Raw genomic sequence first — 12,753 nt, forward strand, 5'->3', positions numbered from 1 at the left:
TTACTTCTTATTTTGATGATGGCATTCTGCAAACGTAGTAAACATTCTTAAAACCTGCCAAACTTTCCATAAGAAGTACAGCAAGCACTAGCCCCACAGAGTGACAAGAAGTAGAGTGTCTGTGATGGATAAAGAGACAATTTTCCAGAAGGCCAAAAGACAAAGACTATGCTGAAGCTTGGATGTGTTGAAGCCAGCTGTAGATGTAAGAGAATGTTGGCCATTAACAGATACAAACATTTTGAACTAAGAAGCAACAAGAGAAAAGGCCAAATTATCCAGTCCTAAGCTTCATCTATTTTTATTTTATTATGAAGACAATAAAATCCTGAGGTTATTTTTTTTAAAATGTATAAAGTGCTACTCAAATGCAACACATTATTATTACAGCTAAAAAACTTTATCATAAAAAAATTATTTACATTATATTTTTGGAAAATATCTCTATTTCATTTTTTTTATTTTTTATTTTTTTGAAAGGCAGACTGCCTCATGCAGTGGTGCCCCATTTGGATGTGTCTGGAGTTTTGGAAGCTTGACTACCCTACGTTCTTTCTACAAATGGACCTTGAGAGCTTGTTTGGAGGTTCTAGCAGGGGAGCGCAGCTACTCGTATATCCTTGACTGAAGAACAGTCCTCTTCTCTATCGGAGAAGGTCGTCCACTTCAATCATGAGCACAGCTTCAGGAGGGACACACATGGAGCGGTGAGAGAGGAAGGGGACACCCACCTAGCCAGCCAGATCAGCTGAATCAACCCTGGTGATCAACGGAACAGACGTCACAGCCAGATCACCCTTACATCCAAAATATCTCTATTTTAAAGTTGGAAGTCACACTAAAGTCATCTAATTCAACGTCCATTCACCAATAAGGAAAGTGAGGCCTTGAAAAGTTGTATGGAACTGAAGTGTCTTAGGAATGAGGAAACTGAACTGCCTCCGTACAAACCTACCAATATAACTATTCTTACCTCACTCTCTATCCTGGATTTCAGCTGGTCAATGTCATCAGATAGCTTGTCCACTTGGGTAACAAGGTCCTGTGCACTTTGCATGCTAGGCAAGAATTCACTGTACTTCTTGCTGATCATACTGCACACCTCACCCTGTAAGACGGAAAAATTACAATGAGATGAGTAGGGAACTCTGTTAAAAATATACAGCTCATCTTTCATTAGGCATCTGCTATGTTGGAGCCTTCTTGCCAGTTACCCACGCCCATTCACTTTCTCTTGAAGCCAATGGGTTTCTTTGAAAAACACATATCTCCCACCATTAAAGGTGGTATAACATTAGGGGGCAAGAAGACAATGATCACCAGACCTCAACAGTGCCCAAGAGTGGTACAAATTCTGGAAGAGAGAAAGGTGGAGCCATAAGTTCTCATACTGAACTATATAAGCTCAGACTACAGCCACAATTTTAAGCATAAATCTAATGGAAAAGAAAGCAAATGGATAATTTAAATCCATAATCTGTATACCTCAATCAATTTATGGATTTTTAGCTTAAGGCCTAATATAACCCTAAACTGACAAGTTTCATCATCTCTTTTAATTCAAAGTAATTAAATAAATAAATTATTGAATAATTTGCACTGAATTAATCAATGCTTTGGAAGATACAAAAATAAATTACACTTTCCCACAAATAAATTCCTTTTAGATAGGAAAGATAGTACACATATGTAACTAGAATATAGAAATGTAATACAGCAACAGAGTTAATGACTTCCAGGAGCACAAATGAAAGATATCACCTCTGCCTAAGGGAAAAGTGAGGCTATTTTTCATGCAGGAAACTACATTTGATATGGAACTTGAAAAATGGGTGGAAATACTATAAGTAAAAGATGGAGAAATGATAACATAAGCAAAATCTGGGAACTAAGAGAAAAGTAGGCCTGCCTGGAGTATAAAAAATAATTTTCAATTGGCTGAAGATTCACCTTAGGAAAAGAAACTAGTGAAAAAAAAGGTAAGTGAGGTCCAGAACACATAGGATCCATGCTAAAGTAGCTTGTCTGCCTTCTTTCCCTTACATAAAAAGTGGTGGTAAATTCTAAAGCCATATTAAAGAAGCAATACCAGTGACATGAATACTTAAAATTTAGGAAATCATTTTTGTAAAAATAAAACCATTTTTGTGCTTGATGGTACAATGCCAAATTTGCTCCCTTAAATCCAGACATAGGCGGTACACATAATTTTAAATGAAAGCAACAAAGATGTGGGCAAATACTGGCAAGGTGATAACGGCAGTACAAAGTGAAACTGTGTGGCTATGTGCCCTTTTTTCTCTGTATCAATCTCAAGAAAACAGGGTCCACAAAAGTGCCATTCACGTGTTTTGTAATGCTCAGCACAGCTTCAGAGGTCTGGGGATGGAGAATAGAGTTTAATAAACATATTGATAGGTTTTAACAAAAATTTCAGGGAGGAGAATGGTACAGTCCTCTCAAAGCTACTACATTCGTCAACAAATCGTACAAAGAGGAGTGAGTGGAGGAAATAAAACACTCACAGATTGGAGAGAGTCCTGTCCTAAATTCTACCCCTCTCGTATAGTCCCTCCCTGATTACCTTGGGGTTTCCAGTCCCACCTTCCAGGCTCCGCTGGTCACTACTTAATCTCCCTCCTAGCTCCCCTACTCCATCCCTCCCATACTTAATCCCACCTCCCAACATTCCCCCAGCCACCGCCTCTTCCTCCCCACTGTCCCAGGCCTCCTCGCCTCCTCAGTTCCCAAGCCCTGTCTGGGCTCCCTCCAAGCTTCTTCATCAATCTACAGACTTTCCCTATTCTTCCTACCCAGCCCCACACCTGACTGCTCGTACCCACTTCTTCTGCCCTTAGCCCCTCACTCCCCTCCGTCCGGTCGCACAAGGAGCCCGCGTCCCTTTTTTAGTAAGTCAGCGGCTGCCCCACCAATACCTTGATTTCCTCCACCCGCCGAGTCAGATGGCTGATTCGAGTGCCCAGATCCTCCTTCTCCAGACTCCCCGTGTGTGCCAGAACTTCTGTCACGAACGAGGCCATCGCCACGACAAGACCCAACGCTCACGGACAGGGTCACTCTCCCGTAGCCAGAGCAGCAGATCCACTCCCGCCGGCAGCCTCGGCGCGCGGCCTGAAGGGAAGGGAAGTCTCGCGCAGCCCAGATTGCTGCACAGAAGGCGGCGGCTGCACTACAACTCCCAGGAGGCACCGCGACTCTCCTATCTTGGAATGTCCACGGCGTCTCATAGTTGGCAAACTGGGTAGACGCGTTTTCCTCCGTAGCCGTTTTCAAAGACTTTATTTCTTCCTGCCCGTTTTTCACTAGAAGAAATGAAATGGCTTGGGTTTTTTGGGGTTTTTTTTGTTTTTTGTTTTTTTTTTACCTAATAACCATGTTTTTCTCAATTTCAAAACGCTTACCTGTGAAATTTAGCCAGAGGACCTGATGAGGCCATCTTGATCTTTTATCGTTAAATATTCACTCTCGTGCCTCATTAGTCATCAGAGTCTAAATGTATGGTGCCCTCTGGAGTTGTGCAACGAAGCGGCGTCATCTCGTTATAAATAAAAGCCCGCCTATAATTGCACTTCTTTTTTAGTGCATAGTTTATACGTCTATGTATATATATTAGTATACACATCTTTGTACATATAAATATACATATATTACATCTACATAGTACATTACATGTTTATATTATTTTTATTACTTAGATATAAACATTACTAAAACGAGATACTCAGCACTTTATATCAGATAATACAAATCAATTTTATCAAAAGCTTTTTAAAATTGTTTCATTATTTAAAGATTTTCACAATGTATGTACAGGTATGATTTCTTTAAAAAGAGATAGATAAATATATAGAGGTAAAGGATGTACACAAATTATCTCTCTGATAATTTCTGGTATTTATTCTCTTTCCCTGTTTTTTCTACTTGTCTGCAATAAATATATACTGCTTTAATTAAAATGTTATCTTTAAAATTTAAAAAGTAACTTGTGAGGGTTGACTCCAAGTAGATGCTGACCCTAAGGTCCTTGCCACTTTTAAGTTTCTGTGAGACAATCTGCTTATCCTAATGAGGCAAGGACAGCTTCCTAGGACACGAGCAAAGGAAATGAAACTGGGATTGAGACAGGAAGCACAAAGGACAGCCATAACAGCCCAGGGAGTTCCCCTCCCTAGAAAACCAAGTCGACTTCTGTTTGGTAGACCTGTCAGCCTTAATTTGAATTCTAAATGCTACCAATAACAATATATGCCCCGAGAGAAAGGTATTTATTGAGCAATTACTATACGATAGACACTGTGCTAGGCTGGGAATAAATAATTCTGGGAAAATATGATCATAACTATTTTGGAGATATATGAGAGAGGGATCCAGATTGTGTGAGACCTAAATCTTATACAGCTGCTGGAGTGCAGGTTGGGGTAGGACTCTAAAGAAAAGAATATAAGGTACAAATACAAAATTAGGTGTAGGCCTTGGAAGGGGCCTGTGCAACTAACAAGCCCTAAAGCTTAATCCACCTCTGAGGAAGGTGTAAAGGGCAGAGGGGGAGGCCCCCACAGTTATTGATTGAATCAGGGAGGTTCCACAGTAGGAAGAAATCTGAAGTGAGAATGGAAAGAGGTGCTACATTGAGGTTGAGGTTCTGGGATCTTCTTGCAGGAAAGAGATCCATGCATTCTCACAAACACAACTACAGAAGCTCTGCCTCTCCCTGTGCAGAAAGGCCACTGGATACGCTAACGACTATTTCTTAAGGATCCAGGAAAAGACAGGGAAAAGCCAGAGTTAGGCTGAGGAAGGAAAAGAAAGAGCATCCAGAATGGAGTGGGATTGCTCCTTACAGTCAATGCATGCAGGCCTGAATGGATACTTCAATAAATAAAAAGAAATTAGTAAATGAATAGGTTTCATTTTCCCTCACTAAACTGACCTCCTTCATAGTTCATACTTATCGTGGTTTATATGTCTCCACACAGAGATTTTCACAAATCATCAAGAAAGGGCTCTGAAAAAAAGGTGAGGCAATAAGGAGCAATGTTGGAAAAGGACTCCTCCTGACCTATCATGGCTGACACATGTGTGGCGCTCTTGTATGCAGAAAAAATATATCAAACACAAATCTGGATGGATACAGTACAAGCAGACAGTGTTTTCCAGAGATGTATAATATTTTGCCATCATATTAATTAGAACATTTGGTTGTTATAATTACATTTTGAAAGAGCGTTCATTGGCTTCAAAGTAGTACGAAGGGAGGGACAAAGGGAGTAGGTATAGGTATGGATGAAACAAGATTGGTATGAGTAGATAATTTTTAAAGCTGGGTGATAGGACATGAGATTTCTTTGTAGCATTTGCTCTACTTTTATGTATGTTTGAAATTTTCCTATAATGAAACAAAAGAAAAAAAAGTATTCCTGATGATTCTGCTTGCCTTCCTCTACCTCCATACCACTGACAATCTAATCTGGCTGCTTAGGTGCTGAGACATCATTCGGATAAAGTTGGGATACCGCTTTTTCCTTGCTAACTTTACCACACCTCTACTTTCACCTCCTAGTGTACCACAGGGTAATCAATAGGTTAAAATATGAAAAAGGAAATGTGTTGGTCAATGTTTCTGTCTTCAGTATAAAAAAATCTCAATTTTCTTCTGTTTTGCCATAAAGAATAACCCTCACCTATGTGCTGTGTCACCAGTGTGCAGATGCCACTGCAGGAGGAGTCACTGTTTCAGCCTGGAGACAAGAACGTGAAATGTCACAGTCTAAGCCACCTGGTTCAGAAGTTGGATCTGTCGCTTACCAACTGGGGACCTTGGCAAAGTTACCTAGCACATATCTTATAATCGTGGTGTGAAAATTAAGGAAGGATGTAGCATCTAAGCAAAGTCTGACACTCAGTAAATGCAAATTATTTTCTTTCTTGTCAGAACCTGCCTCTTAACAGCAGCAACAAATAAAGGATGGAAACTGGTATGACTACCATCTATTTATAGTTGCTGTCCAAGCAGCAGTAGGAGACTGGAGACACAGCCCTTCCCTTCTGGTATATTCTGGATCTGGATGGGATCCTTGGAATTTTCTTCTTTTTTCTGCTTACAAAAATACTAAGTGAAAAATTTATATAATTTATAAGATATATAGATAAGCACAAATAAGGAAATAAAAACTACCCATAATTCTTTTACTAAATAACCATGGTTAACATTTGTGGTATATATGTATAGATACAGGTATAGATATATACATACATAAATGTACATGTACACATATGCACTTTTTATGAAAATGAAATTATATTCTATATGCTATTTGGTCACCTGCTTTTCTCACTTAAACACATTTTTCACATCATTAACATTTTTTTCTACATCATTTTAAAATGGTTGCCTAGTATTAACCCAAATGTGCAATTATTGATAATATTTCGATGGACATTTTCATAAATCCTTGTATATACTCACAATAAATTAGGTTAAACTCCTGGAGGTAGGGTATGCATATATTTAAAATATGAACTATGAAGTCTTGTTGCCCTCCAGGGACATTACATCAACATATACTTTCAGGACTTCATTCTTGTTATCTTGGAACTGGAGAGTGATTTTAACTTTATGAACTTAACTCATCACATATGTATTGATGGCTTACTGTCTGGCTTTTTTGCCTCTCATGGGACCCTCCCCCAGAATCCACACCCATATCTAATCTTGGGCACTCCCCCTAAACCCAAACACTGCCGAGTTCCTGGCACCTGCCTCAGCTGCTACCTAGAAAACCGAAACAGGAATCCTCTCCAAATGCAAAAAACTTTCCACTCAACACCCCCAAAAGTACTCCCTGCTAACCAGTCAGTGAGCCACTTGTCCTTCTTTTCCTTTCTCTGTGGTGGAAGCAACCATGGCCTGGAGTTTCCAGGGGAAAGCCCAGTTCGGGGGACTGCTCCTATCCCTCCTTGGCTGGGTCTGTTCATGTGTCACCACCGCCCTGCCCCAGTGGAAGACACTCAATCTGGAACTGAATGAAATGGAGACCTGGATCATGGGCCTTTGGGAGGTCTGCGTGAATCAGGAGGAAGTTGCCACTGTGTGCCAGGCCTTCGAATCTTTCTTATCTCTGCCCCAGGAGCTCCAGGTATCCCGCATCCTCATGGTGGCCTCCCATGGGCTGGGATTATTGGGACTTCTGCTCTCTGGCTTGGGGTCGGAATGCTGCCAGTTTCACAGGATCAGATGGGCATTTAAGAGGTGGCTCTGCATCCTGGGAGGGACTTTGGAGGCATTAGCTTCAGCCACTACCCTCTTTCCAGTCTCCTGGGTGGCCTACACCACAATTCAAGACTTCTGGGATGTCAGCATCCCCGAGATTGTGCCTCGGTGGGAGTTTGGAGATGTCCTCTACCTGGGCTGGGCTGCTGGTATTTTCCTGGCTCTTGGTGGGTTACTCCTCAGCTTCTCAGCTTGCCTGGGGAAAGAAGATGTGCCCTCTCCCTGGATGTCTAGCCCTACAGCCCCATCATCCTGTGCTCCAGCAGAAGAGTCTGATGGCTCCTTCCAGCAAATACCAAGATCTAGAAACCTGTTCATCTAGGACTAGCTTCTGCCAAGGAATCTCTGGAATAAAGGAATCAGTAGAATCCTTTCCCTTCCTTACCCTTCATAATTTTGTATTTGTTTGCTCGTTTGGGGGGTCACTCTCCCTTGTGAAAGATTTGACTACCTTCATGACATAGTGATCCTAAGTTCAGAATGACAAATCAAGGCAAAGTTTCTACCAAACATGTTTGTCTGCTTTAGATCTTATTTCTATAAAATGCTTTTGAACTCATAACATTAATTATATACTTGATTTTTTATTAATAAGGCAAATATATTTAAAAGTTACACCCATCATAGAAAATCTAATGTGAATAGTCACTGTATATATAGATAGAAAAGCTAAAGAATATGCCTTGGTAAATGAAAATGAATTATTGGCCTAGAATAGCATCTTAGGATAGGAGCCCTCCTTGTGTGCATTTTCAGCCTCAGGTGCACAATTTAAAAAGGAGCTTTGCACTATATCTTTGCTGTTTTGTAGATTCTAAATATCCCAAAGGGAAGATATGGTCTTGTTTCTGCTATGTTATGAGGCTATGAGTGGTCTGCTTGTCTCCCCAGTGTGAAGGTAAGAAATAGAGTGAGTGGTAAGTTGATCAACCATCCTGTTTTGCCCAGAATATGAAAACTGAGAAAATCCAGGGCAAACCAGGACCTATTGGTTACCAGAGGGGCTGTGCCCAAGAACTGCCTGATATGGGCATGTATGTGCAGAGAATTATCAGCTCAGAAATGTTTTTTTACCACATGCAAAATGATATCAATCTCTTAAATTTTAACCCAAGTGTCAGCAGACCTACCCTAGGCTGTGGCTACGATAGTGACCCAGGTTCTTTTGCTTGTCCCACCTGTACCTACAGACCCTCTGCCTGATGTCCGTTTCCCCATTCTTCACCCCAGCACCCAAGTTTTCCTCAGGCATTTCTGCAGGTCCTGAGGAGGAGCCTCATGCTTGCTCATAAACCTGTTAACAGAAACCACCCTACACTATTCACACTGTTCCTCTCTGTACCATCTGTCCCCTACTCCCTTAATTGAATGAAAAAGAGCCATCATTGACCTTGTTGACAATCCCACAACTCAGGATGATAGCTCCCAAATGTCCCCAAATAGGTGACTTCTCCCAGTTCGGAGGCCTGCTGGATTGCTTGCAGAACTCCTCCCTCCCCACACAGGCGCTGCGCTTTGCCAGCTCAGGTGAAGCTGTGCTGCTTGCTTGGACACCTTGCATAGTTCTACACAAGGAAGAGAAAAAATGTATATGGCAAAGCTGGTGAGTTAGGAAGGAGCCAGATCTTGCAGGGCCTGTAGGTTGAATTGAGGAAGTTGTCTCTATTCTTAGAACTACAGGAAGCCAAGTGAGTGGCCAGGAATAGAAGCTCAGCCCCCCGATGGCTGCAGCAGTAGTCTGCCTTCCTTTTTCTAATACCTTGTCCCTATGCAATTTCCCTGTCACACAATTGGGTAGGGTTTAAGAGTTCACAAAGAACTTCCACATATTTTTATTTGCATAGACTTATTTAATGCATCATGAGGCTTTTTTTGAGGTTGAGATAAAGACATTATGTTTTGCTAATGAGGAAATTGATATTCAGAGAATTTAGGCAATGTGCCCACAGCGAGTAATTAGCTGGTCAGGACTTGAATCCAGGGTTTTGATTCTATGTCAGTCTTTTATCACCAATCCTATTGCTTCATGGGGATGGGTTGTCAAGACAATCCACCAGACCAAAGGAAAAATCAGCAGAAGAAAAAACCAAAGACCTACAAAAAGAATCTTGTCCTCTGAGCTTTTGTTGAGGTCTAAACAGGGTTTTTGTTGCCAGGTGGCTCACCTGTGCCTGCTGGTGGCTTGCAGCCCTCATCCTTAATTCTACGTTTGCAGGTGCTGATATTTTTCATCAGCATGTGATTATGGCTGCTTCTGGGGGAACCCCCCCCTACAAACTAAAGATTTATTAAGAAAATTGTCTAACTCTCCTTACAAAGGACACAAAGGCATTTTTTAAATAGGGGTGGAGCAGGAACTATTGATTGATTCCCAGTGGCCAATAATTTATGTCATCCCCAGAAAGAAATGATTTGCATGCTGGCCAGAATCCACTTTCAGAGAGAGTCTGTGAAAGAAGATGCTTTTCACCTATAACAGCCACCGTTTTTTATCTACCTGCTTTGCAAGGAAAATGAGAAATAAAAATAGAACTAATAAAGTCTTAGGTTCAACTCAGTCTTTTCTCATACATTTGTGGCAAATTATTCTAACATTAAAAACATTTCTTTATTGTGGTTACACATGGAAAAGTGTGTTGTCATACGTATTAGAAACACAAAGGGACATCAATATTTCAAGTCAAAAGCTTTTATCGTATGCATGCCATTGTAAGAAAATAACTCAGGGACTCATCAAATTTGATGTGGTTAGAATATGATGCATTCAGTGCTATCTTTTCCACCAGTCTGTCTTTGGATCTGAAAATTTCACCATAAGCAGATAAGGCATTCCAGAAGGTTCCTATTAAAATATCCATCTGTTACCCTTCTAAGCATCTGAGACTAGCTCTTGGAAAAAGTCTTATGGGACCCCAATGTGGGCTAGACACATTTTGGGATGGGAGGAAGTCAGGAATGGTTTAATGGGCTTATGGACAGGAGATGCGTCTTAGCAGCCAGAGTCAGAAGAGTAAGAAAGTCAAGAGTTAGGAAAGTTTGGAGTCACAGGCCTCTAATATGGAACTGAAAGAAGTTGAGTCCATTTTTCACTCTACTAATTGATAGATTTATTTGTTTAAGCCAGTCATTTTTCTTGCACCTCACCCACATTTATAGGAGGTGAAATGGACTATTCTGTTGCCTAGGATTTTGAATAGAGCCTCAAAGCCAAGTCCTCTTGGGTGATATATGAGTCATAATCTAAGGACAAGGGCTCAAAACATTGTGGTTAAGAAGTAGCCAAAGTGGCCACTCTTTACACAAAATAGCCTACATAAGAGAAGCACAGAGATTCATTAGGGAGGATTCCTGAAAGGGAATTCACAACAGTTTGGAGTACTGTGATGTTCCTTACCATTTCCTGTGAGGAATGGGGTGGAGATGAACCTCAAGGGAACCACTCATAGATGGGAATTATTCCCAGGAAGGAAGACTGGTACCCAAAATACACCCATCCTACCTTTGCTGATCTGCCGAGACTACTGGCCCAGTCCTGCTGCCACCAGAACGGTGCCCAAGAAAGTTCCTGGGAAAACCTGACCTGTATTGTGGAGGCACAGAGAAGGGTACCTGACCACCACTGGAGCAGCCTAAAGCTGGGGGCTAGCTGGAGTGGAGCATGGCAGCAGCATGTGCACTCCTGCCTTACACTGGGGCAAGGATGGTGAGCTTTCTGTAACCCACATGGGTGCTGGGGAAGGGATCAGGGTGACATTGTCCCCAAGCACTGCTGGAAGTGTGAATGACTAGGGCAGGAGCTAAGAGAGACTGTAAGAGTTCAGCCAGAAAGTCCAAAAGCCACACCAAAGACAACATGGAGGTTTTCTACAGGGTTCTCTGAAGAACCCATAGAATGCCTCAGACAAAAGCTATCAATTGGGTTCCTGTCATAACAAAGGACTCTGAGAACCAGGAGAGTACAGTAAGTCCTCACTTAACATCATTAATGGGTTCTTGGAATTGCAGCAAAACCACTTGAAACAAAACCAATTTTACCACAGGCTAATTGATATAAACGAGAGTTAAGCTCCCACAGCATCTACCTCATGAAAATAACAAAATGACATTGAATAGATGACATTATTCAAGGGCCTGCTACATTACAAAACAAAACTAGCTGTTTCTTAAAGAAGTAAACAAAATTCTTTGCCTTCTCCTGTAAACCTTCCCCAAGTTTGAGGGCAGCCAGAAGTTGGGGGTGAGGGAAGGAATGGAGAGTGACAGAACATGCTGTGGCTCCTTCCTTACTGCTGGTCCCTGAACTTCAGGCTTGAGGTCTGAACTAAGGTGAGGAGAAAAGCACTGAAGCAAATAATGAGTGGATTTTTTATCTAGATTATCATACATAAAAAGTATTATGTATTAATACTCAAACATTACAATAAAGGTGAGATCTTCCTGAGATGCTATCAAAGGGCAGGGAAAGGAGATCCAGAAGATCATATTGGATGGTAGCTATGGAAACAAAAAGAAAGCTATTGACTCATTGCACCAAGTTCAGACCGTTGAATAAAATGATTAAAGAAAAAAAAATATATATATATATATATATTAGGAGAATCAGGAGATACTGTAATTTTTCTATCCAACATAAACCCTGATCCTTTCAACATTCTTTCTCTTCCAGTCAAAATGGACACATCCACATGCCAGAGGCCCATAATCCCTTGAATATCTACATTATGCCTGAATTATTTAGAACCCACGTGTAGGCCCTACACAGTCCAGGACAAGCCTTAAAATTCTTCCCACGTGAACTATTTCTCCATGAGAACTGAATCTGGAGTTCCACTTCACATCAGTTCATTGCCACATCTACTGTTTCCTTTAACTCTGAAGACATAACTGCAAGGTTAAGTATGTTCTCATATTATAAAGCAGGAAAACAGATTCAGTCACTATTTGAACTCAGATGTGTCAGATTCCAATGTCAATACTCTTTCCATGAACTTCATCTTCCTAAGAGTCATATTGATTTGGCAGTGATTTATAAATCAGGAGAACTGTAGAACTGTTTCATGAATGAGATCTGGCTATTCTTTAAGTAGTGTGAATGACTAGGAATGGTCAAGACAACCATTCTTTAAGTAGTGTGAATGACCATGCTACTTCCAGGTCATTGCTCAGGATTCTGTCCTTACTGTTAAAATCTAAATGCTAAATTGGGGAGCCCATCTTTGGCATGCAGTGATACCTCGAACCATTAAGACTCTAGATGGAAAACTGGCCATCCCTCCAGAATGCAATTAACATAGGCCTAGCACACATTCAATTTTCAAAGCTCACTACTGGCAGTTCTTAGGTACCATTTTCATGCCAGTTTGCCAATTCCAAGTCACACCTACTTCTACTCAAAATTAATATTCTTGTTCTTGGCTTACTGTCAAAATTTCTGGTCCTGGTGTAGCAGGAGCAAATCTAGG

At 41.1% G+C, this 12,753-nt stretch overlaps 2 protein-coding genes across 2 annotated transcripts in view; one reads left to right on the forward strand and one right to left on the reverse strand.

The window, feature by feature from the left end:
* ZW10 (zw10 kinetochore protein) overlaps positions 1–3,131 on the reverse strand; it is a 31,663-nt gene extending 28,532 nt beyond the window's left edge. Inside the window, exons 1-2 of the mRNA XM_039887937.1 lie at positions 2,937–3,131; positions 974–1,108 (exon numbers count right to left, since the gene is read on the reverse strand). Coding sequence (XP_039743871.1) covers positions 974–1,108; positions 2,937–3,041 — 240 coding nt within the window. The 5' untranslated portion in view covers positions 3,042–3,131. The remainder of the gene's footprint in view (positions 1–973; positions 1,109–2,936) is intronic.
* A 3,792-nt stretch (positions 3,132–6,923) lies between these two features.
* CLDN25 (claudin 25) lies at positions 6,924–7,613 on the forward strand. Its single transcript, XM_039887938.1, has one exon. It carries the CDS (start codon positions 6,924–6,926, stop codon positions 7,611–7,613), a length of 690 nt encoding a protein of 229 aa, XP_039743872.1.
* Positions 7,614–12,753: the final 5,140 nt, after the last annotated feature.

Source organism: Pteropus medius, unplaced genomic scaffold, assembly GCF_902729225.1.
Source record: "Pteropus medius unplaced genomic scaffold, Ma_sr-lr_union100, whole genome shotgun sequence".
NCBI classification, from domain to species: domain Eukaryota; kingdom Metazoa; phylum Chordata; class Mammalia; order Chiroptera; family Pteropodidae; genus Pteropus; species Pteropus medius.

Excerpts from the sequence above, each read along its gene's own strand:
- CLDN25 (XM_039887938.1), top strand. The coding sequence starts at position 6,924 with ATGGCCTGGAGTTTCCAGGGGAAAGCCCAGTTCGGGGGACTGCTCCTA.